Raw genomic sequence first — 25,362 nt, 5'->3', positions numbered from 1 at the left:
GGATGAAGTCCCAGTTTATGCCTTTATTTCAGAATTTTTCAGTCTGATGTTTCTTGGGCCATAAACATGTCTGTGTCTGGAAACACATGGGGAACACTGCATATTATATCTCTGAGAAGATTATTCATACATATTGGGGGCTTTGAGTAGTTTACTTTAGAACTTGACCATAGTGTCTTTCACGTTTGATCACAGGTACTTCTTGCCCTCTTGGTACCTATTACTTTAGAAATAAATGCTGTAGCTCTGTCTACCTCTAGCTCCTCATTCCTGTAGCCTTACACCTATTACCACCTAAGTTTTGTCTACATAGGGTCTTTATGTTGGAGGGGCTAGGTCTTGGGCAGATAGAGATTTTTTCCCCTTTGGCGATCCTATCAGTTTTATATATTCTGTTAAAGCAGAATATTTATCGTTTAAATATTTTCTCTGGGGACATGGGTTGTGGAAGGCAGTGGCTTGTGAGGAGAAAATTTTTTTTTCTGTGAACACCTTTCCTTCATTAGATCTGCTCTAAGGTGATGCTGACACCATCTCCTGGGTCCTCTTTTTCTTGGTGATGCTATCAGAAGCCACCTTGGCCCTAGAACAGACACTCTATTTAGTGAGGTGTGGGAAGGCATTCAGAAACAACTGAGAAGCAAAAACTTGAATTTTGGCCTTGTGCCTGGCGTGCTAGCCTCATATAAAGCCTTTGCAAAAACGAGAACATGGGGCTCCTACTTGGCATCTTATGTCTTGAGAAAAATCTAGTCATTCTTCCCAAATAACTTAGTTTACCTTTTTTCAAAGAAATCTTTTCTTGACAATAAGAAAACAGGATATTTCTTGCTTGTTACAACAAGCTTTCCCATAACTTGTGTATTATGTGTATGGGGCTAAAGAATTCCGGGCAACATAGGAGACCCCCCCAAAAGTGACATTTCCTAGACTCATACTCTCAAAGGTGTTTATACCACGATCATTATTTTAGGAGAATGAAATCCTGACTGAACAGGAGGAGCTTCTAGCCATGGAGCAATTTCTGCGCCGACAGATTGCCTCAGAAAAAGAAGAGATCGAACGCCTCAGAGCTGAGATTGCTGAAATTCAGAGGTAAAGGAAAGCCAAGGGTTTTGAAATTTCCAAGAATGTTTCCTTAAATATAAGCATAATTGTTTCAGCTCTCAGACTTTCATGTAAAAGAATTAGGCATGCAAAGTTAATCATTAAGTTTCTTATTCATTAACTGTTAAGAATGGTGTTGTATTGAGTATATTGAGTAGACTAATGAAAACTTAGTAAATCTTAAAGAAGGGAGATAACAGACAAGCATACCTTTCTTTACTTATTTGTAAAGTTTTTCTTGACCTCTCACCCTTAAAGTCGTCAGCAACATGGCCGAAGTGAAACTGAGGAATACTCTTCTGAAAGTGAAAGTGAGAGTGAAGATGAAGAGGAACTTCAGATCATCTTAGAAGATTTACAGAGACAGAATGAAGAGTTAGAAGTGAGTTTCGGGGGAAAATAACCAAAAATCACACTAACTCCTAGAAAGTGGTAGCGACTACATTATTTTCCCTTAGAAGTTTTCTTCATATTAAAATCCTAAGTAGGAAAACAGATACCAGAATTCCAGTACTTGGGATACAGGCTCAGCTGCTGTAACAAAGAGAATACTCTTGTGGTTTGAACAAGGTAGTTACATCGCTTGTCTAGCAGACATCCGACCGGCCATCCTCCATGTAGGTTTTTTCCACTTAGGGTCTAAAGTGGCTGCTCTAAGTCTTCCTCCCTCTTGTAAGCGGGAAGGGGAAAAAGGAATCAAGGAATGTCCAGTTGTCAGGGCCAAGGTGCACAAGAGGAACCCAGTGCTTCCGCTCATAGCACGTTAGCAAAGGCTCAGTCACGTGGCCATAACTAGCTGCAAGGGAGGCTGGGAAATACAGGCTGCATGGAAGTGCCATGTGAGGAAGACGGAAGGTGCACTGTGCAGCCAGCTGCCTGCCAGGGAGGGAAGTCAGTGAGAGTTTGGGATTAGCTACTGATTTGTGTTACCTCAACTCTCCTGAGTGTAAATGATTTAGACCTCATAGTAGTTTTCTGTAGTTTGACTAAGCACAGTTCAAATGTAAAATAAAGCCTTTCACAAAAGAAAAAGTACATTGAGACAATCTAGGATTTTATCTTGTCTCTAACTTCCTCCTCTAATTGCTACTAAAATTACCTTTATTTTTTATTTAAGGGCTGGTGAAGAGCCAGTTCAAAAACATAAATCTATTTTAAACACTAAAAAAATTAATTTATTAAGATAATTGTTTTCAATGGATACATTTGCTTATTTTTTTTGTATTTAGGAGCAGAATTTATATCTTGAATTTTATCCTTTCTGGGTCAAAGTTTTGTATCTTATTTGCATATTCATGTTTATATCTTCTGTTTCACAACTAAATTGATTAAAATAAAATAGATTCTTATGTAGGATACCCTTGCTAACTGTTCTCTGCTCTTGAATTGTTGTCATTTTGACCTTCTTGAGTGACAGCGGCTCTTTCTGTCATTTCTGAAGATAAAGAACAATCATTTGAATCAAGCAATTCATGAAGAGCGAGAGGCCATCATCGAACTGCGCGTGCAGCTCCGCCTGTTGCAGCTGCAGAGAGCCAAGCCTGAGCCCCAGGCACAGGATGATGAGGAGCCCGAGAAACGTGGCGGTGCCATCCAGCCGCCTAAGGAAGGCGCCCCAGAGACAAAAGCAACTAAAGAGCAGCCAAAGGCAGGCAAGGAGCAGGCCAAGCCGTCGCCGAGCAGAGACAGGAAGGAGACGCCCATCTGAGCATCCCGCGGGTCATGGAATCCTCCAGGACTAACAAGACCTGTGCATCTTACTGTAACCCCGAGAGTCAGAGTGCACAACTCTCTGCTGTACATTCTGTAAAGATGTCTTTTCTTCTCAGAGACTCTTCCTTTCACATATAAGACTTTTCCGCGTCAGGCTCAGGTTACAGGGGAGGACAAAGCAGTGGATGCTTTGTGGGCTTGTAGGGGACAGACGAGTTTTCCAGATAGCTTATTTGAAGATTAATTTTCTTTGTTAACTTAAAATAACTATTTTAACTCTTGAGTGGCTTCTTTTTAAACCAAAAATCATCTTTGCTTTTTTATTATGGCAGAATCAGGATCTCTTTTTCTCGTTCAAGGGGAGGGACCAAACAAGGTAAATACTGTTCCTGCCTTGTGGCTCACCCCACAGTATCACCCTCCAGGGTCACTGCTTACCTAGTCACTCTTGCTTGTGCCTTTTACACCTTTTTGGTGCAGATTATATCATGGGGAGCTGCCTCATATTTCCTGACTGGCCAGAATGGCTCTTATTGGGGTCACCTTTACCCACCCTTGTCATTCTCTCCTTTGACAGTCCTAAACCACAGTCCTAAACTAGTCACCAGAATGGCCTAGTTGGTCACATACGGAGCTGCCTGTGGAGCCTGCCTGCCAGCCCTGGGGCTGTGTGCCCAGTGTGGAGGAGGGGCCACTTCACTCTTGGCTCCTCCTGCTCCTTGCTGCTCGTGATCAGCAAATGCTTTTCACTGGGTTGGTCGAAGGTAGCACCTTGACCTAAGAAATCCACGCAAAGGATCTCTTTCCCAAACTAGAAATCTTCTATGTCACTGACCTTCCATTAAAAACAGAATGACTTAGATTGCTTGCTTGGGCTAGAATGTAAACGTCTCTTTGCCTGAATAAGCCATATATATATGCTGTTAAACAAAAGTTTTCAATTATTCATATCGTCTCAGTGAACCTGCTGATGGACTCCTAGTTGATGAGACTTAGCAATAGAAAAAAACCTTACCTTTTAATGGTAGCTGTGACCCCAACCCCACTTTCTTGCTTTTGCCACTTCCCTGGCGGCCTGAGGCTTCTGGGAGGCCCGCTGTCAGGCGCCTGTGTTCAGTCACGCTCTGTCCGAATAAATGGCACCCTGAGGTAGGTCAGCTCTCATGGCTGTGAAGACAAACCACACAGTCAAGGTGACGGAACCCCCCCACCCCACCCCTGCCGAGGGCTCTGTCCTCTCCTCCTCCTAGTTAGTATTTATTTTCAGCACCTGTTTGATGCGGTTTTTATCCTCTACCTATTGCACTGTTGTGACTTGTTGGCCATTATTTGATTTTTGTACGAAAAGAAAGCTTTGTTATAGAAATCAGCATACTATTTTTTTAAATCTGGAGAGAAGATATTATGGTGACTGAAAATATGGTCAGGTGTCAAATATAAATGTATAAAAACCTTGCTGTCCTGTTGGTCATATTACTACATTCATTTTATATTTGCTCGCAATATTGGAGGTTTCTTTTTTGTTTGTGTAAACTAATTTCTATCAAGGTGTCATGGATTTTTAAAATTTAGTATTTCATTACAGTTGTCTCAGTGTTGGTTAACTAATTTTTGTCAGGACCATTATTGATCAAGCAAATAAATTCAACAGCCATTTGAGAAAAAAAATGCTTATATTTGTACATATTTTTTCTTTGAAATGAGGAGTTGGTTTAACACTTTAAGGTCCAAGAGTGAAAAAAATGTTTTAATTCACTTTGTGTTCCTCACCTAGGCAGGTGGTGCCCACTCACTGGCTACTAGGGTTTGCAGCAGCTGTTTCCCGCCCCTTCCCAACCCCCCTACCCCCACCTCCACCCCCACCCCCGACCAGTGTTGGCTGCTCAACTAGCATGTATGCACAACCCAGGTAACTGGGGTTGGGTCTGCAACTTCTTCTGTGACGTCCTAGTTCCAAAGGAAAGTTTTGCCTTTTCTAGCATGATGCGCAAATCAGCTGGCCTAACTTGGCAAAAAAAGTGGGTTGATTATTTCAGTTGCTTTCCTTAAGGGTATTGCAGGGGTCTGTCAGGCAGATTACCTGGCTAGTGCTGATCAGGCAATTCATGAGTGACTGATTTTAAGATTCCATTTCTGGGAGAGCTGAAACTAAGTCTCGGTTTGTTGACATGGAGCTTAGCATAAACAGGAAACAGGCTCAGAGTAGTAATGTGCCCCGCAGTGGTGGCTGTTGCCTGCATTGTTGCCACATATTCCTGAAACCAAGAGGGAATAAAGTGGTGCCTGTGTAGGCACCCTGGGCCCAGAAGTTCCGATGGATTCAGAATAGAGGGACACTGGGGAGGAGTAAACAAGTATGACTTTCATCTGAACTGGAGCACTGCAGCTCCAACAAAAGACAAGAAACTGCTGAAAATTCCAGCTACAATTAGAGAAAGCAAAAGTGGTCTCTTTGTGAAGGTGTCTGTAGCCCTCTGTGAAAAAGTTTTACCAATAATTTTTCAGTTTCTCACATGGAGATAAAAAATATATATCATTTATTGTTATTGAGCCAATGACATCTGCTGCCGGCCTTCAGAAGCAAGGAGCAACAGTATAGAAAGTATAGTAAGTTCTCTGGAATGAAACATTAACTCAGCCCCACTGGGCCATCCACACACATGCACGACCGAAGGGTGACTCCTTCAGGGATGAAGAATCCCAAGTAGAGTCACCCTGTATAGCAACCTGGGTTCAATCTGCTGACAGGTTGGCCTTACTCTAGGGTTCCCATGTGAAATACACTCTGTTACATTTGAACTTCAGATCCAGTGAATAATATTTGAGTATAAAGATGCCCCATGCAATCTATATTTGAGTATCCTGTTTTGGGGGAATTTTTTTGAGCCCTTTTGCCTACAGTAGTGCCCTCAATAACAAGACCTTTCCTGGCTTTTCTCTCCTTTTCTGTATTTTTAAGTCTAGCCATGCCGCCTTAGTTTCTCAACTAGCAATGGGGCTGATAATGCCTACTACAAAAGGCAAAGTGATCCTAAATAACGTACAAATCAGTTATTACATGAAACAAGAGGACCCTATGTAATCAAATGTAGGACAAAATGCATGAAAAGCTGACAGTATTAAGTAGGTGGAACTGGGGAGAAGGAAGGATTTATAATTCATAATAAATAAGGATTTATAATTTACCAGATTTGCCTCTGCCTCAAGTGTGGGGACACTCATTAAGTACATGCACATATGCTGATACCAATACTTGTGGGTGGCATGTTATTTGGGCACTAAAGGAAACAGCTCTCTAATAAAAGATAACCCAAACATAACAGTCTAGGCAGCTAGAGCAGGCAGCTACACTGATCCTATGACCCTGTACCTGGTGAGACCTTGCTGCAGGTAAGTCACGTGCAAGAAAGCTGCCCCTGGATATTCCTGGGCTTTGGGCTTGCATGCCAGCTCAGCAGGTGATGCTGGCCATCACTGCTGATGGGGTCATGACCACCTCTCATGATGATGTCCAGTCACTGAGTGGGTGTCAACACAATACATTTTAAAGCATTCATTTGCAAATAAGGAAATGAAATGCAAAAATGAATCTTTTTGATTACTGTGCTATTGGAGTTAAGATATCAAAATTATGGAAAGAACATTAATATGGAAAAAGTAAGATCCCACACCAACGGATTCTAATAGGGCCTTGTTATAAAAAAAATTTCGCCTTATTAGGAGTGCTGGGTCTCAGGCTCCACCTTCCACTCTGGATCATAATGTGTATTTTAATAATCCCAGGTGACAGATACACAGTAATATTTGAGTAGCATTGTTCTAAGTTGCCAATATTTTACAAGATTTAAAAACCAAAACCCAGAATAATTTTGGAATAAATGACCACCCAAATATTGTTAGAAACAAATACAGCAAAGTTGCAGGATACAAAATCAAGACAAAAATCCATTGCATTCCTACATACTAATAATGAAGTATCAGAAAGAAATGAAAATAATCCCATTTATAATTGTAACAAAAAGGATAAAATACCTAGGAATAAAAAAGGAAGGATCTATACACTGAAAACTATAAGACATTATTGAAAGAAATTGTAGATGACACAAGGAAATGGAAAGATAATCCATGTTCATGGATTGGAAGAATTAACATTGTTAAAATAGCCATTTTTACCTAAAGCAATATATAGATTTAATGCAATTCTCATAAAAATCCGAATGGCATTTTTCACTGAAATAGAACCAAAAAAATCCTCGAATTTGTATAGAACCTTAGAAGACCCTGAATAGCCAAAGCAATCCTGAGGCAAAAATAAATAAATAAATAAATCTGGAGTTATCATATTCCCTGACTTCAAACTATATTACAAAGCTACAGTAATAAAAACAGTATGGTGTTGGCAGAAAAAGACACAGACCAATGACACAAAATTGAGAGCCCAGAAATAAATTCATATGCATATGGGCAACTAATTTCTGACAAAGGTGCCAAAAACATACAATGGAGAAAGCCACATGCAAAAGAATGAAACTAGACTGCCATCTGATACCATACACAAAAATTAAAATGGATTAAAGACTTGAATATAAGACCTGAAACAATACGTGGAAGAAAACATAGGCACTAAACTTATAGATCTTGGTTGCAGAGGGGTCTTTGTGAACTTGACTCCTAAGGCAAGGGAAGTACAAGCAAAAATAAATGAATGGGACTAGAGCAAACTAACGTACCTCCGGTAAGGGGCTAATATCCAAAATAATATAACTAATTCAGACAACTGAACCACACACACACGCGCGCACACACACACACACAGACACACACAGACACACACAAGCAATTAAAAAAATGGGCAGAGGATCTGAATAGACATTTTCCTCAAGAAGACATACAGATGGCCAACAGAGAGGCACATGAATAGATGCTCAGCATCATTAATCATCTGAGAAATGCAAATCAAAACCACAATGAGAAATCACCTGTTAGATAAGAAATGTGTTGGCGAGGATGTAGAGAAAAGGGAACCCTCCCACACTGCTGGTAAGAATGTAAATTGGTGCAGTCACTATGGAAAACAGTACTGAAGGTCCTCAAAAAATTAAAAATAGGAGCTACCATATGACCCAGCAATCCTTCTGGGTATTTCCCCCGAAAATGTGAACATGCTTACTTGTAAAGATGTACATACCCCACGTTTTTTGCAGCATTATTCACAAAAGCCAAAACATGCTAAGTGTCTGACAGATGATTAAAGATATTGTACATACATATGATGGAATACTACCAGCCATAAAAACAGATGAAATACTGCCAAATGTGACTACATGGATGGATCTTGAGAGTATCCGTCATGCTAAGTGAAGTAAGACAGACAAAAAAGGACAAGAACCATATAATTTTACTTATGTGGGATATAAAACAAAAAGCAACAAATGATCAAAAAACTCAGATACAACAGAATGGCAGAGGAGGAGTGAGTTCGGGAAGGAGAGGAGAGTAAAGGGGATCAAATACATGGTAATGGAACGAAACTAAGCCTGGGGTGGTGAGTACACAATAGACTAATCATACTACATAATAGTTGTCATAGTATAAAGTTTTGACCTAAAATTTGTTAACCAGTTACCCCATTAAAAAATAAATACAGCTGATTAGTGTGAAAGATTCATATGCTAAAATTACTAAAAACTCCAAGTAACGAATTTTGCCAAATTTAAACCAGCAAAATTTGACCTAAAAAAATAAATCACTTGGTAGAAATAAACCTACAATAGTGCTGTAAAGTGCCACATGGACTTTTCCGCCTGCTCCCCACCTCCGCATCGCAGCTCTAGTTGCATCCTGCTGGCTTCTGCTAAGCCAGTGCCACTGTCATCTCCTTCTAGCCACCATCTTAATCATTGGGAGATCTAGGACAGGCTGTGCCTGGAGGTAGAGGGAAGATGGTCAGTAGGAGAGAGGGTCACACTGATGATTTGCTCATTGATGGAAGTCCCTCCAATGGAAGCCTAAGGGCGAAGGTACAGTAATTCTGGTGTTGACATTGTCATGAACCATCATTTGCAGGAAATCAGCTTCACAAAAGAAGCCTACAAGAAGTCCATCAGAGTACGTGAAACTGACTCTGATCAAAAGGAAACTTTGAGACCAGAGAGTAAAAACTTTCATGGTGGGCTGCAGAACGATTCAAGAGCATCTTGCTAATTTACAAAGAACTACCAGTTTGTTATTGGTGAAACATGAATCCAGACAGCATGTGTTCCCTGGGGGACTACCTGTGAAGATTGTGTGACCCCATGTATGTCAAGTTTTCTAGGTAAACAATTCCCCGTCCCGGCCTCCGCAAATCATTTCTGTTAAAACTAAAACTAGTTTAATTCTCTGTAGAAAATGGGAATCAAATTGGCTTGAGGAAGCCCCCCACAGAAAATCCCTTCATCAAAAATGTGTCACTGTTGAAATTTTTGTGTTTATAGCCAAGATGTTCTTAAGGTCAAAATCTCCACTGGGTCAAAAAGTCATACTCAAAGGATCACAAAATTTCCTGAGTTTTGGAGTTTCTGATGGATTTGAGAGTTGGGCCTCCTTCCTCACCCTCATCTAAAACAAAATCTGGCATTCCAGGGGGATAGAGGACTCTGCAGGCCCTGACTTACTTAAAAACCATGAAAGGCTTGGCCACCTTTCCCTAGTAAGGTCTCCTAGACCATCCATCCATGTGCTCCAGTGTAAGGAACAGATGGGGGCATGGGCCCAGCCAGCCTCCTTCCTCCCATTGGCACCTCCCTCCTGTGGCCAACTCTTTTTGGGGGCCTGCTACACCTTCTACATCTAGCATGAATTTATTAAGGCTTAAGGAAGAAATTCAAAAATTTAAGAGAAACCACAAAGTCTTGCTTACTCTCATTTATTTCCAGATTCAACTTCTTTTCCTCTGATTTGAGTCAGAGGATAATTGATTTTAAAGAGGCCATTTACTTTGAGTTGCTGGGAGGGTCCTTCTTTTCCTCCTTTTTGCTCACTGCTTGTCTCCTGGAATTTTGCACCGAAATGTTACCATACACGGAAACGACCACGTGAGTCCTGGAGCCTGGAATGCAGCACTTTCCTACAGATGGTCAGTTGAAAAGTTTGCAGCTCTCTCCCGCTGAGCTGCATCTGCATAGCATCGCACCCTAATGCTTCCCAAGTACCCTGAGCGTGCCTGGTGCTTCAGGCACTCCACATTCCCCTAGAAAGCTGGCACTGGAAGGGATGTGAGATTCTGGACACGTTTCCTTTGGTATATTCAGCTTCCAGTGCACCAGGAAACACTTATCCCAATAGAAAGTGGGATCTGGATGGAACAGATCTGAGAAGATCAGTAACTGCAGTGCATGCAAGTGCCTGCTCAGAAGAGTAAGACTCAGCCAGGGCAGTGTTCCCTGACAGGACACCGGCAGCTGGGGCAGCTCTCAGGGTGAAAGCATGGTAGCTCTTCTCAGAACTCAGCACTTGCCCAATTCAGAGTTAGAGGGTTCTAGAAAAACTACAGTCATCTGGCACCACAGAAATATCCCCAAGTCTTAAGAACAAAAGTCACAAGTAAAAAGGTGACTCCCAAGCCACTCCACTGAAGTCAAATAGGAAGTCTGGGGGCTGGGTAAATTCAGTAAGGGACAATCTGAAAACCCACAAAAGCTTGAAAACATTTCTCTCAGACAAAGGGTAGGGCAGCAGAGACTACAACCCACGAGGCAGGCAGGCTGGCGAGGGGGGTGGAGTGCTCCATGCAGGCGCGCGTGCGTGCGTGAGTGTGTGTGTGTGTGTTGGGGGCGGCGCTGGGGAAGGAGGGGGACCCGTCAGTGACCAAGTACACTGGCTGAGGAATAGCTCTAAGTTTTGAAAAACAGTTTTCCTCTTCATCTTGGTTATTCAAGTCCTAACACACCATAGAATATCTTCTGAGATTAGCTACCCAATATTAAATACTTATGAGGATAGAATTATCACCACTGTAGTCATTTTTTCTATTATGAAGTTAATAGTTTGAGTATTAACTGTTTTGCAGTTTTTGTTTTTGCTTCCTGGGAGATTTCAAAGAACTGGTGAATCATCAATTTTATGATTTGCTGCCTTTGTAAATCCACTTTTTTCCCTTAGCAGATCCTGTATAACGAAAGGCTGCACGTTAGACAGGATCCAACGTCCCTTGCTGTTCCCAGGATTTGGCCACCACTGCTCTGTAACACACCCCACAAAGGACGAGCTGCACCTCAACCAGCCTCAGGGAGCACGGTGCCCAAGACGCCCCTGGGGTACATACAGACTTCAAATAAATTACTAAACTAGTTAAAAGACAAATATTTTAATCTAGTTTTCCCATTTTATACTAAATCATTAATGCAGGTCTCAAATTGCATTTATTCGCAGACATCTAGAAAAACAATCAAAAGTGTATATATCTCTCTATACAGATCTTATGAATAAATTTTATTTGGACAAGAGAACTTGTGCCACAACAGTTTTAAACAGCATGATTAAAGACTGCAACACTCCCAAGAGTGGTCACAGATATGTACAGTATATGAAGAAAAAGTTGCACCTCAGAGCTGATCATGATCAAGTTAAAAACACCTGACATACAGTATACGTGCTAATAAATTTCATTCAGGTCATGACCAGCATGAAAAAAAATTCATGACATAGATACTCAGCAAACGTTCTGTAAATGTGTACAGCAATATGCTGCATTTAAGAGTTAAAATCAGATTCTACTTTAGTGTTAGCATCAAGCCCTTAGGAGAAATACAAAAAAATCTCCTTTCCCATTAACACACGTCATAAACTATTCACACTTCGGGCTGGACCGGGTGGCTAGCCACAGCGCCCCACAGGTCCTCGCCTGTGTGGGAACAGTTGAGGGCTAATACTGAAGGTCTCTCATATCCTGGCTCACAGCCGCCTTCTGGCTATAATTCCATCTATCAGTCATTAAATAAAACCAGGAGAAAGCAACGCAGATCTCCGGGAATCTCATCCCTTCCATAAGGAAAATGCTCTGCCAATTCAAGTTTCATTCGGTCAGGAAGACAGAAGGATTTAAGGCTTCGGTGACAATTATAATCCTCTGAGAAATTATTTTCCCTTAAAGTCAAGATAAGATAATAGTGTTTACTGTACTTTCTCTTGACTCTTAAAATCCCTGGTGTTGGTGTAGGCAACTTGCACCTGCAATTAAGTCTGCAAGAGAGGAAGGTCTCTCCTCCCCAAGGCTGTCCCCGCTCACACACGTGTGGAACACGTGTTGAATATGTGTCGAACCTCGGCTTCTAGGAAGCAGGAAAGACACCGAGGTTTAAGCTTTCTAGTAGGTTGAGGAAGCTGTGCTCATGGCATCTTCAGAGATTTTGGTATTGGCAGGGTGGATGCTTGCAAAATACTTGACGTCACTGTCACGATCCATCTGAAGAGCCATGACGGTTTGTTCTACAGCTTCCTGATGACAGCTGGCAGAGGTTAAGAAATATTCTGGAAATGAGAAGTGCAGATTACAAACAAAATTAGTCTAACATTTCACAGTTATGTCAAGCACAAGTACACGAAGTTCTTAGTCATTATAAAACATGGTTTTTCTACAACTATAAACACAGGCTATGTTGAATTATAAACAGTAATCTAAGTTGACTTGTATGAAAAACATCCCCGAATGTAAGAGAATTATCAGATTTATGTTGACTGTTTTTATAAAAGGCTCAATGGCAGCAGAGTGAACACACACATTAATGTCATTCTTGTTATAGCTATGAATTAGCTCAGTAAAAGGAAAAACACTTCTGAATACCAACCATGTGTGTGCGTGCGTACACACACACACACACACACACACACACACTGCAAACCAGTCATCTCTAGCCATTTTATTATAATTGCTATTAAAAAAAATTAAATGAATTCCAAAGGAGAAAAAAGAAGCAATATATATCTACCCATATTCTTTGAAGTATATTATAAACTTCTATGTTTCATTCATAAGTTCATGCCTTCAAATGATACTAGGCATTTTAGGGGGATTACAATAAGTAAAACCACCCAAATTTTGAGGTGTTTATATTTACATGAAAGCAAATATATAGGACATTTATCTTCTGCCTAATGAATGAAAGGGAGGAAACACAAACATGCCTCCTAGCCCTAAACAACATGACAGATGTCAAAGGGAGTGTGCCAAAGGCAGCAACTTTTCATAGTCGTAAGTGAATGTCCAATTTTTCAAACTACTAAGTTTTAAATTATAAAAAGAAACTGAATTAGAACAGAAGGGCAAATAGTTCACAGTCCCTTTCCGTGTCCTTTAATCTTCTGTGTCCTCTTGCCGAGGGAACTAATATTAACTTACAATATACTCTTCTACCAGGTTATTTCCATGAACATATTACACTTCTGCTTAGGTACTTATCTATTCAGGTAGTCTATGAACCTCCTCCCCGCCACAGACACTATTCCTAAAAGAGTCGCCTACCTACCTTTTTCTAGTAGAGTTTGTCTTAATGTCTTTGCAAGCAGCACCCTAACATTGGGAACCCTATCATTTGCTAAGGTTAGCAGATGTGGCATCAGATGCGCAGCAAATTGGTCCATGGGAAGGCAATCATCTTCAATGACAGTCTGGGGAAAGGAAGTTAACGGCTTTAGATTTGCCAATTTAGTATACCCAAGCCATAATACTAATTAACAAAGTCTTTCGGTAACAATATAACTGCTACAGATTATAGTTACTGCTTTTAAACAATATTCCAGGCACTTGGGAACTCAAAACAAAAATGAAGTAACTAAGCCCCCACTGAGAATGTGCTAGCTTTATGAAGAGCTCAGTGGACGGTGGTAAGAAAGGGTGAGCCTGGCAGATGCACGGCTGAGAACAGGGGATTCTGCAGACAGCCGGGTGCAAAGTCCTGTTCCTTAAGGGCAAGAGTGGTGCTGAGTGAGGCAAGGAGTGAAAGAATAAGTGTAGATCTAGACAGAAAATGTGCCACAAACGGGTAAGTCCTTACTTACCTGGCAGACAAAGACAAAGGCTTGTCGACCAGACCACTTGGGACATCTACCAAAATTTTCTACAAGCTCATTGATGAGGTCCACTCCAAATGTTGGTGGTGTCGCCATGTGCAGCTTCTTCACCATCTCACTGACCTAGAAGGGTGAACACGGAGAAGTGAGGAACAGTTTCTGTTTTATAATCTTATTAAATACTTTGCTGATCTAAAATTGTAAAAATTTTAACACATACCAACTTGTAGGAAATCCAACGAACCGAAGAAACTTTATCTGCACATAGATTCAGAGCAATGGGGCGTAAATAGTCATAAACATCTCTGGGACTATATAATTCTAGAAGTAAAATCAGCTGTCTACAAAAATGAATTATAAAAATTAATTAAAATTTTAAAATAAGACAAATGAAAATAGGTTAATCATCTGAATAATCTGTAACACTGGGTATTATTTGTAAGATGACCACATGCTAAGACTAGTGATTAACCTGGTCTCTTGTGCAGAGAATTATCTCCAGTCTCTGTATATCTGGAAATGCATTTAAATACTAGGCAAATTCAAGAAGTATCTCTTCTCCTTAGAGAAGATGTAAAGAAAAGAGGATGCTGTAGAATTCTGTGTCCACAGGGACTGAGGCAGAGCAGCGCGTTTCTTAGTACATTCCACTGGAGCATGGGACACATTTTTCCCATAGTAGCTGTTGAGAATGTGCTGAGAAACTTCCATCTACAAATCAGTTACCTAAATAAGAAAGCTCTAGCAGTTTATGGTAGCCTGATGAGTACCTGTCAAGGCTCTAAGCAGCTTCTAGGGGAATGACACATTTACTGGGAACAACATAAGTAAGTAGTCTTCTGCCAACTGTTTATATTATACCCAATGAGGACTGAAGACTAATAGCATCTTCCAGGCTAATCTGAGTAGAGGCAACAATGCTCATGAAGAAATACCTTGAATAGGAATGAAACTTTTGTCTTTCAGATTTTATGTTTAAGATTATTTACATTTATAAGCAGGATGTGAACTGTGGTAGTCCCCACTTATCCACAGTTTCCATGGTTTTAGTCACCAGCAGTCAACCACAGTCCAAAAATACCAAATGAAAAATTCCAGAAATAAACAATTCATAAGTTTTAAATTGCATGCCATTCTGAGTAGTGTGATGACATCTTGAGCCATCCCATTCCTTCTTGCCTGGGACATGAATCATCCCTTTTGTTCAGCATCTCCAAATTATTTGCTACATTATTCATTTAGTAGCTAGTTATTGGACTGACTCTCATGGTATCTCAGTGCTTGTGTCCAAGTAACCATATTTTACTTCATAATGGCCCTAAAGCACTATAGTAGTGATGCTGGCAATTTGGGTATGCCAAAGAGGAGCCATTAATGCTTCTTTTAACTGAAAAGGTGAAAGCTCTTGACTTAATAAGGAGAGAAAAAAATCATATGCTGAAGCTGCTAAGATCTACAGCAAGGATCTATTCTATCCGTGAAATTGTTTAATTTATAACTTTAGCAAAGATATGTATATATAGGAAAAAAAACAGTACATTGGTAGGATTTGGTATTATCTGTGGTTTTTGGGAATCCACTGGAGATCTTAGAAAGTATCCCCCATGGATAAGGGAGAACTTCTCTACAACAGTAAATACAGATAATGTAGCAATGACAAATGTATCAGCATATATTCTTAAACAAATCCTCTAAGAGCAATGCTCATTTATTGACTATTTTCAGACACTGCAAACTTTCTCACTGGCCTCCCTGAGTGTGCATGAGAACGTTTGGGGTCAGGAAAGGAAACTGGGGAAAGGTGGGCAGGCAGAACGTGACTGACAGACCTTGGAGGACAGGCGTGAAACACCCTGCACTCCCTTGGGCTCTTCTCTCAATCAGCACGAAAACCTTAAGCTGAGGAAAAGAAAAAACTCTCTATCCCAGGGAGAGGAGCAGTAAATCTTCTTGAGCTAAGACCCTACATTGACACCAAGCAGAAGTCTCCTCCTGCTAAGGAGGGCCAGGAAACCTCTGCCCAAGACTGTCCACAGAGATTACAAGACAGAGACTGGATGCCACAGGGAAGAGGCAGGGATTCTGAGAAAGTCCTGGCCCACCAGGTCTCCCAAAGACTGAAGCTGATCCACAATAACAAAGATTCTCCCCTTTCCCAGCACAAGCATACCACATTGTAACAGCGGTCTACATCTTTGGGAGGGGCAAGAGACCCAGTTGTTTTGCAAAGGTGCAGGAGCAGCTAAAAGCTGAGGCGGAACAGTAACACATGAAAAGGTTACTATTACAGCACTCCAGCTCCCAAGCTCAGCAAGAAGCAAAGCAGCCCACAAATAGAATTAAAGCTTATGGTGCACTGAAGGTAACCACAACAACAAATCCAAATTCAGCCTGTTCCTGGTTGGATGGACTCAACCCTCCACACTAATGGTAACAAAGGAGTGTGCCCATTTCTAGAAAGAAGTCAGGCAAGAAAGAACTCAATGGAGTGATACCTTTAATGTACTGAAAGGAAAACTGTCAAGCCCCAAATTCTAAACCCAGCAAAAATATCTTTAAAAATGCAGGTGAGGTCTAGAATCCAGACTATATAAAGAATTCTTACCACTCGACATCACAATTTAAGACCAACAACCCAATTTATAAAAGGTCAATGGACTTGAACAGATGTTTCTCCAGAGAATATGTACAAGCAGTCAACAAGCACATTAAAGGTGCTAAACATCACTAGTCATTCAGGAAACACAAATCAAGACCACAATGAGATGATACTTCATGCCCACTGTAATAATGACTATAATTTTTAAAAAAGAAAATAGCAAATGTTGGGGAAGATGTGGAGAAACTAGAACCTTTGTGCACTGCTGGTGGGAATAGGAAATGGTACAGCCACTGTGGAAAACACTTTGGTGGTTCCTCAGCAAATTAAACAAAGAATTACCAATGACTCAGCTAATCCACCTCAAATTGAAAACAGGTGTTCAAATAAAACCTTGTACGTGAATGTAAACCTGCACATGAATGCTCAGAGCACCATATACACATTAACCAAAAGGTAGAGACAACCCAAATGCCCATCAATGGATGAATGGATTTTAAAAAGTGGTATATTCATACAATGGAGTATTATGTAATCATAGAAGTAATAAAGCTATGAATAAATTTTGAAATCATTGTGCTAAGTGAAGAAGCCAGACACAAAAAGCCACATGTTATATAGTTCCATTTATATAAAATGTCCAGAACAGGCAAACCAACAGACAGAAAGTAAACTAACGACTGCCAGGGGCTGGGGGCAGGGGTTTCCTTTTGAGATGATGAAATGTTCTAAAAACAGACTATGGTAATGGTTATTTAATATTGTGAGTATATTAAATGTCACCAATGGCAACTTCGGTTATGTGTACTTTTGCCACAATTTAAAAAAAGAAAAAAGAAGAAATAAACTTTGAAAAAGCTGAGAAAATTCACTGCTGGCAAGACCTGCATTACGAGAAATGTTAAAGGAACAGGGTACCAGACAGAAACCTGGATCTATACAAATTAATGGACAAATCCAGAAAAGGTAAAGATGAAGTAAATACACATCCCTCCAAAACACAGTCTAATAAGTTGTTACAACTTACTCAGCCAGTTCAGCCCGAAAACGCCAATTTCTACTATTATCTGTCACCAAAAACTCCTGAAGTTGATAAAGATATTCTCTTCTTTTGTCAATATGAAGAAGCTGAAGTAACAAAATAAAAATATTCACTAAGACAAGGTACAGACATTACTTCTTTACCAGACTGCTTAAAAATGACTATAAATAATATGGATAATTCTTCTGAAGGGAACACATGCAGTAGGTACATTTGTTTTAAAAATTGGTATTGAGTTCATTTTCCGATGATAATCCCATTTACCTTCAAGAATAATTATTTTCTTTTGAAAGATATGATTCTTAAGCCAGTGAGTGACCTCCACTGAACTCAGCAGTATCTCTGCACAGCTATCTTATAGCACTCATCCACTTTATTCGTGACACCCCCATTACCACAAACTCTTTGAAGATAGTAACTATGCTTATTCATACATGTGAGCCCAGCGGATAGTACTACGATGGCACATAGTAGGTGCTCAATAAATATTTGTTGCATGAAGAGAAGAAATTTATCCCAGTAACTGCTCTACAAAATTTTAAAAGCAGTTTTATAGTCAACAGGGGGAAAACCCAAAAACCTGATATAAACAAAAGCAAGTAAACCTACATAACCTACATATATCAACAAACCTACATATATCAAATAGATAAGAATCACACATGCAAAAAGTTTAAGTTTGAACTTAGTGCTCTGACCATACATCTTGATTGAATATGTTTTAAGAACAGAAAGTGCTGAAGGAAATCTTGAACATTACTACTTAGTTGATCTGATGTTGAAATTATTATTGGCGAAGTAATTCTGAAACTATTTCATGTATGTAGTAGAATCAAATGACTAAATATATTAATGCTCTTAACAAGAGTTTTTACTATGACAGAAAATAAAAAATATAAAGTGAAAAAAGGCATTGGATTGGAAGTAGAAATATCAATACAATCTCAATAATTAAAAACAAACAAACAAACAAACAAATAGCTCTGCCTAGCTCCTACCCTCTGAAAAGGACTAAAAGAAGTGACACCCCAGGAGCAATGTGTACAACTAGTGCCTGAATCTTGGATTCTAAATACTACTCTACTACAAAGATGAGAGCTCACTGAAGAAAGAGCTGACTCTAGTGTGGCATTGAAAAAGAAGGTGGGCTTGAAAAGTAAGGATGTGTTTAAAAATGAGAAAACAAATCCAAAAAATATAGGAGGCAGCTTTAAGGGGTTTCTGTCAGCCAAATTTGATGCTCAAAACAAATGACAAAAATGAATTATATTACACTGAATAAAACCCTAATTCTAGAGACCACGCTGACACTAAAAAAATTTCCAAAAAGGGGGAGAAAAGGGAAATGTTATCTTTACACGAGAAAGACAACTAATAAATGCAGAAGGAATTATAAAAACAGAAAATCAGTATTTTATAACCAACACAGTTAACAACTGATTCAGGCAAGAACCGCGTATAGATGCATGGATGCAAAAAGCTCTGGGTGAAAGAATTGGGCGGGAGGAAGATGTTCACAGAATTTGAAAGCATCATCCCACCAAGTTATTAGTCACAAAAGTGCAAGGTCATTTTATAATGGAGAAAGTGAGCCAAAACCACCATAACCAAGTGACTGACTCAGCATCCCCAGCGATCTTAAAAGCCAACATCACTTTAGCCCAAATGTGATGCATTCAGAAAACACCTGGTAACCTATATAGACAGGTAGTATTCCTGCAAAGAAAATTTGTTTAACCTGGACCTAACTGTGTAACAGCATTCAGAAAATTTCAAATTGAGGGGCATTCCATAAAACAACTAGCTTGGCCTCTTCAAAAATGCCAATGACTTTAAAGACAAAAAGTCAGGGAAACTGTTCTAAATTTAAGAGGACTAAAGATACATGATATTTAAATTCAATATGCAATTCCTGATTGGATTCTGAATCGAGGAAAGAAAAAACTATAAAAGAGATTATTGGGACAGTTATAGAAATTTCACTATGATCTATATACAATATAACAACATAGTATCAATGTTTTTAAAAAGCAGCATTACAAGAGGTCAAACCTTAGAACTGTGAGAGAGCCAATTTCAAGGCTAAAGTCTAAGAAACAATAGTATTCCAGGATTAAACAATCTGTAAAGTCAAGGCTGTTCACCTCAGACACCAAAGATTCCACATCAAAGGAGTGAAGACTAAGAGTAAATTTTTAGACTCATGAAATACCATTAAAGCCTTTAAATTTAATGTTCATAAAATTTTGTTAACATATACTTAATTCAACAATTTTGGAAAAAAGTACAAATATTTGTAAACTTGTTTTAATTTCATTTAAAAATGAAATTTAGCATAACTATTTTTAAATTAAAAATTAAAATGACACAAGCAAAACTGATCGGAATGGAACTATTTCTTTTTAAATCACAGCTCACCATCAATTTATAGCTACATTTTCTTATATAGAGCATACAGAACCAATCTTGGTGGTAGCAGAAAATCAAAATTTTAGCTCTACAGTAGAATTTTAGTGTGTTTTTATGCACAAGAATTTAAAAGTTACCTTCAGAAAATCATGCAAGTGTTTAAGGACACCTATCCTGACTTCATCGAGGTCCTTTAAAAATCCATTAAAAATCGGAACCAGATCTGCAGCTGTTAACTGATCTCCAAGAATAACCGCAAGCTCATGGATGGAGAAGGCTAAAGTTCTTCGAACTTTCCACTGCAGAAATAAAAATAACTACATTAGTAAGGTAATCACAAGTACTTAGTACTTTAACTTTTAGAAAACATCAATAGTAAGTCACCCCCCGCCCCCCACCTTATCTGCAGTTTCACTTTCTGAGGTCTCAGTTCCTCTGGTCAGCCACAGTCCCAAAATATTACGTGAAAAACTCCAGAAATAAACAATTCATAAGTTTTAAATTGAGTACCATTCTGAGTAGCATGATGAAATCTCACACCATCCTGCTCCATCCCACCTGGGACGTGAATCATCACCCCTTTGAGTCCGAGTCTCCACGCTGCGTATGCTCTCACCTATTAGTCACTTAGTAGCCATTTAGGTTATCAGCTTGACTGTCATGCTATCCCAGTGCTTGTGTTCAAATAACACTTATTTTTACTTAATAATAGCACCAAAGCACAAGAAAAATGATGCTGACAATTTGGATATGTCATAAAGTGCTTTCTTTAGTGATAAGATGAAAATTCTCTTAATAAGGATAGAAAAAATCGTATGCTGAGGTTGCTAAGATCTATGGTAACAATGAATCTTCTAGCCATAAAATTATGAGAAAAAAAATTGTGTTAATATGCTTATGCTGAGAGAAAGCACATTCAAGTAACTTATTATTGTTATAATTGTTCTATTTTGTTATTATTGTTAATCTCTTACTGTGCTTAATTTATACACTAAACTTAATCCTAAGCATGTATGTATAGGAAAAAACAGTATATATAGGGTTCACTGCCATCCGTGGTTTCAGGCATCCACTGGAGGCCTTGGAATGTAGTCCCCACGGATAAAGGGTGACTACTATATATAAAAGCTAATTTATATCTGAATGTTATTAATCTCAAAAAATTAAATCAGAATAAAACTAAGTTATAATAAATGCTGTTTTAAGTGCTTACCATGTATCAAAAATTGGAAGAAAAAATTAAAATCTCTACACAGTAGGTATTATCTCCCTTTCATTTATGAAGAAAAAAATGTTTGCAAATTTTTACTGACATAGTTATTTAGTTCATTGAATACTGGATCCCGATTTACTGATGTCCCATACTGACAAAAGGCTGGCTAGTATTATCCTTGCTTTATTATTTCCCTTCTGATTCCTGTACAGCCTCTTTTGGATTAAAAAACAATGAAACTAGTTTTTAAGGAACTGGTAATTTAAAAAAGACAAGAATAGGAAAATCTTTTGTGGACAGCCCTGGAAAAGAACTCCTATAAAAAAGTGCCTTACATTTACAGGAAACTTTATGTTAAAAGCATCTTTTTCTTCATGTTGCCTTAATTTAAAACTTTTTACTCTTAGTTTAAAACTCTACTTGCTAAGAAAATGTTTACAGCAAAGTTTTTATGCCCACCACAAACACTAGAACCCAATCTTGAAATAAAATTTTATACCCATGTTCAACATATCTAAGAGATGAAGGCAGAGATGTTTTGATGGAAGGGAGGGGACAGGAGGCATGAAATCCTGCCCACCCAGAGCCTTCCTAGTCACCAGGAGCCCTGAGGTACCTGCCCCACAGGAACCCCAAGAGTTCTATGGAATAAAGGTGGAAAATCACTAAAATACGGGATTAAAGCACTCTATGGAAACTAGGTCTCACATCCCATGTCCAGTTCCCACTGAAGAAGTGTGTGAGCACGGGGGTAAGTCTGTTTCACCCAGATTCTGGTTTCTTGACCTCACAGAAGGAACATCAGTTATGGTCTCTCAATGTTACTTTCAACTTGCTGAGTCAACAGCACTGATTCCTTAAAATATATAATAATTACTAAGACATATAAGGGAAAAAAAGATTCAGATCTCAGTATTAACAGTCTAACCAGACTGCTTTCTTAGAAACAGATTAAATTCACTGAAGGAATAGGTTTTGTGGAAGGCAGATAAAATTTTGGTATATGGAAATCAGACCTAATGGCAGAGAAAGTTATGTTGGCAAAGCCTAGGAAAAGAGCCACAAAAAGTCATAGGTACCCAGACAAATGACCTAGAGTCAACGTTTCACATGTCGTGCTCTTTTAGAGGATGTGGTGGTGCGTGGGATGGGAGCACACACACCGTTAGCCTTCTCCTACCTGTACAGTAATACTCATGGCACTCTGGGCCCAGAACTCAGCAGTGCTGCTAATGCACTCTTATTAAGGTTTTAAAGTATCGAGAAGCACTTACAACACTGTTTTTAGGTAGAAAACTAAATCTTATATTAAGAATTAATCTATACATAAACTTTAGACAATGACACATTTGTACATTAGAAATGTAAGACGTCAACTGTGATCATCTCTAATACTTTAGGTAGAAAAGCTACCAAACTGTGGAACTTGGACCATGCCAAAGAAAGCTCTTTGGTGTTACTTTCAAGCTCTTTTGCACATAATTTCTTATAATTTCAAGTATTGGCTAGAACATGAACAGAAAGTCTACTAGGTTTTGAAGGGAAAAATATGCTTTTCATATGCACATTCTGTTAATTCCTTGGCTGCTTCACTCACCTGCATGTCTGATGCAAGAGTCTCATAGGTTTCTCTTAGGCAGTGCCAGTTCTGCCTGCCAAGAGTAAGGGCCACACCTGGAAGGCTGTATGCACAGTGCTTAGCAATTTCGGTATCCACCGTCTGTGCACGAGAGGGGTCAGTCATAGATAAATACTGATCTAAAAGAGCCTGAGGCACAACATCCTAATAAAGAGAGAGAAACGACAATGATGCATTATGTGCACTTTAGATATAAATTAGGTAAACTTATTTTTAAATACATGAATTTAACACAGCATTTCAAATGGTAGAGAAAAATCAATCTCAAATTTTCAGTTATCTAATAATTGAAAAGAGATAGGAAAAACATGCTAAGGGGAATGCATATATAAACAAAAACAATTCAAAGAGAAAATAAGATCATAAAACAGAAAACAGATTAAAAGACAATTAGAATTGATTACTAAAATTTAAAAGACACATTAAAAATAAGACTAGCACCTTTCAATGCTGGCAAAGATTATAAAGTTTGATGGAACCTAGTGAATGTGGATGAACAGGTACTTGTGGGCACTATTATCAGTACGTATTTTTTAAAAACCACCATTCGCCTTCAGATGGAAATTTAACAATCTATAAAAATTTAAATCTACACCTACATATCTGTTTAAATGTGAGAAAGAAGAACGTATATACTACCTTGATTATGTATATATAATATAGCTTTAGAATGATTTACAAAAGAAAGGTAAAATTGGTTGCTTTGGAAGAAGCAAAATGGAGGGTGGAGAAAAACTGAAAAGGAAACATCACTCAATGTCTTTGTACCTTTTGAATTTTGAACTATGTAAACTTATTATCTATTTTTTAAAATAAACTAAAATTGAAACAATTTTATTAAGAAATTTAGACAATCCATATACATTGACCTGAAAGTATATCTACAATATAAAGTGGAGAAAGCATGTTTTAAGACACCATGAATACTGATTCCACTTTTAATAGAACCAACAAAAATAAAGAACATATGCCATTTGACCTAGGAAATCTACTTATAATACGTATAGTCCCAGAAGCAAACAACATGCACAATCATGATGAATTAACACTGCTTGTAATCTCATAACCAAACCTGGAAGCACACAAGGAGCTACTGCAGTTACAACACCTTCTAATGAAGTACAACACCAGGCAGTACGAATGCTGTGCTGCTGTGGGGAGGAGGGAGTCCTTATGTGCTCATACAGAGTGATTTCCAATACACAATTTATGTTTAAAAAGAGAAAAAAGCCAAGACGAACTATCATATTCCAATGATTCCATAAGCATGTTTTCCCACAATTAAAATCTCTAGGACTTGGTTCCACAGTGTAGCAGTTAGCATGTCTGCTTTACATGCAGAAGGTCCTGGGTTCGCGCCCCAGTGGAGCCACAGTCCATGGTCTATGACCATGCCACCCTGAACGAGCTCAATGTCTGATCTCGGAAGCTATGCAGAGTCGGGCTTGGTTAGTACTTGGATGGGAGACCACCTAGGAAGACCAGGTGCTGTAGGCATAAATAATAATAATAAATAAAAAGAAAAAAAATCTCTAAAACTGGAATGCAACTTGTCACTGATGGCACTTAATAATGGCTTGGAGCCATTTTTTTTTTTTTTTCATGTTTTCATCTCTGAAATCGAGCTGTATCTTAGAATTCTTGGCAACTTAGACATGATGAAATACTTTGGTATCATGGTATGATTCTGTTTATCTTTGAAAGACAAAAAGGGGTACATATATGTTTATATACTCACAATAAACTTATAAAGAAATACAGAAGGAACTGTGACCTGTGGTAACTCTGAATGAAGAATAAGATCAAGGTGAGAGGAAGAAGATTTCTGCTTACAGTTTACTCTATTTTAATTTTCTTATTGAAAGTATGATATACTAGTCTTAATGTTTTAAAAATTCATTTAAAAAAACAAATTCAGTGAGAAATGGTTTAGAAGAGGAATTAACAACACCCACATCAAATAAAGCATTTTTGACACTTACTTGTACTTTAGATCTTCTTTCCTCATCAGGGCTAAAACTATTATTGGTACTCAAGTCTGAATCATTATGAATATAGTGAAGGGTGGAGTCCATATTCTGTTAGGAAAAAATATTTACTTAAAGAACTGTCCTGTAAGTTTCCTTCATTTAAACTATCTTACTAAGTTACTTACCTTTCTAGACCACCAAAGACATTAATTCTTCATGCTTTTTAAAAGTTTATAAACATACTTAAGGCCTTCTAAGCATTTCCCCTACCTTAAATCAAACTTGCTAAATGTATGAAAATGAATTCCAGAATGAAAGTAATTAAACATTTAGAAGTACTTCTGAAATGGCCCAAATATCTAAAATTAGCTTATTTATAAAACAGTACTTAGAGGGTGCTTTCAAGTCAACTATTTTAGAGGTCTTGGGATGTCATATATAGTTCTACTGTTTCAATTCATATCTGTTTCTAATTTCACAAATATACTTTTTCAACAGACAATACCCCCCAAAAAACTCCCAAACAAAACACCTTCCAGAATGCAGAGATATCACTATATTCAAAACTCCAATGATAACAAGCAGTCAGGGTTTCATTCTGAACCACCGATATTATAGCAA

General features: G+C 38.6%; 2 protein-coding genes across 5 annotated transcripts in view; one reads left to right on the top strand and one right to left on the bottom strand.

Moving 5' to 3' along the window:
- The window catches only part of RALBP1 (ralA binding protein 1), a 49,753-nt gene extending 45,265 nt beyond the window's left edge, over nucleotides 1–4,488 (top strand). For both annotated transcript variants that reach the window (XM_011366160.2, XM_011366158.2), the window contains exons 8-10: nucleotides 974–1,095; nucleotides 1,366–1,489; nucleotides 2,549–4,488. In XM_011366160.2, the coding sequence (XP_011364462.1) occupies nucleotides 974–1,095; nucleotides 1,366–1,489; nucleotides 2,549–2,815 (513 nt within the window). In that variant the 3' untranslated portion in view covers nucleotides 2,816–4,488. The remainder of the gene's footprint in view (nucleotides 1–973; nucleotides 1,096–1,365; nucleotides 1,490–2,548) is intronic.
- A 6,663-nt stretch (nucleotides 4,489–11,151) lies between these two features.
- Nucleotides 11,152–25,362, bottom strand: part of PPP4R1 (protein phosphatase 4 regulatory subunit 1) — a 64,440-nt gene continuing 50,229 nt past the window's right edge. For 2 of the 3 annotated variants that reach the window (XM_023534173.1, XM_011366156.2), the window contains exons 12-19: nucleotides 24,754–24,849; nucleotides 22,730–22,915; nucleotides 20,057–20,218; nucleotides 17,496–17,596; nucleotides 14,090–14,210; nucleotides 13,858–13,992; nucleotides 13,326–13,467; nucleotides 11,152–12,330 (exon numbers count right to left, since the gene is read on the bottom strand). In XM_023534173.1, the coding sequence (XP_023389941.1) occupies nucleotides 12,167–12,330; nucleotides 13,326–13,467; nucleotides 13,858–13,992; nucleotides 14,090–14,210; nucleotides 17,496–17,596; nucleotides 20,057–20,218; nucleotides 22,730–22,915; nucleotides 24,754–24,849 (1,107 nt within the window). In that variant the 3' untranslated portion in view covers nucleotides 11,152–12,166. The remainder of the gene's footprint in view (nucleotides 12,331–13,325; nucleotides 13,468–13,857; nucleotides 13,993–14,089; nucleotides 14,211–17,495; nucleotides 17,597–20,056; nucleotides 20,219–22,729; nucleotides 22,916–24,753; nucleotides 24,850–25,362) is intronic. The other variant, XM_011366157.2, reaches the window with a different exon arrangement.

Source organism: Pteropus vampyrus, unplaced genomic scaffold (genome assembly GCF_000151845.1).
Source record: "Pteropus vampyrus isolate Shadow unplaced genomic scaffold, Pvam_2.0 Scaffold122, whole genome shotgun sequence".
NCBI classification, from domain to species: domain Eukaryota; kingdom Metazoa; phylum Chordata; class Mammalia; order Chiroptera; family Pteropodidae; genus Pteropus; species Pteropus vampyrus.
This window is presented reverse-complemented; position numbering and strand designations above follow the sequence as displayed.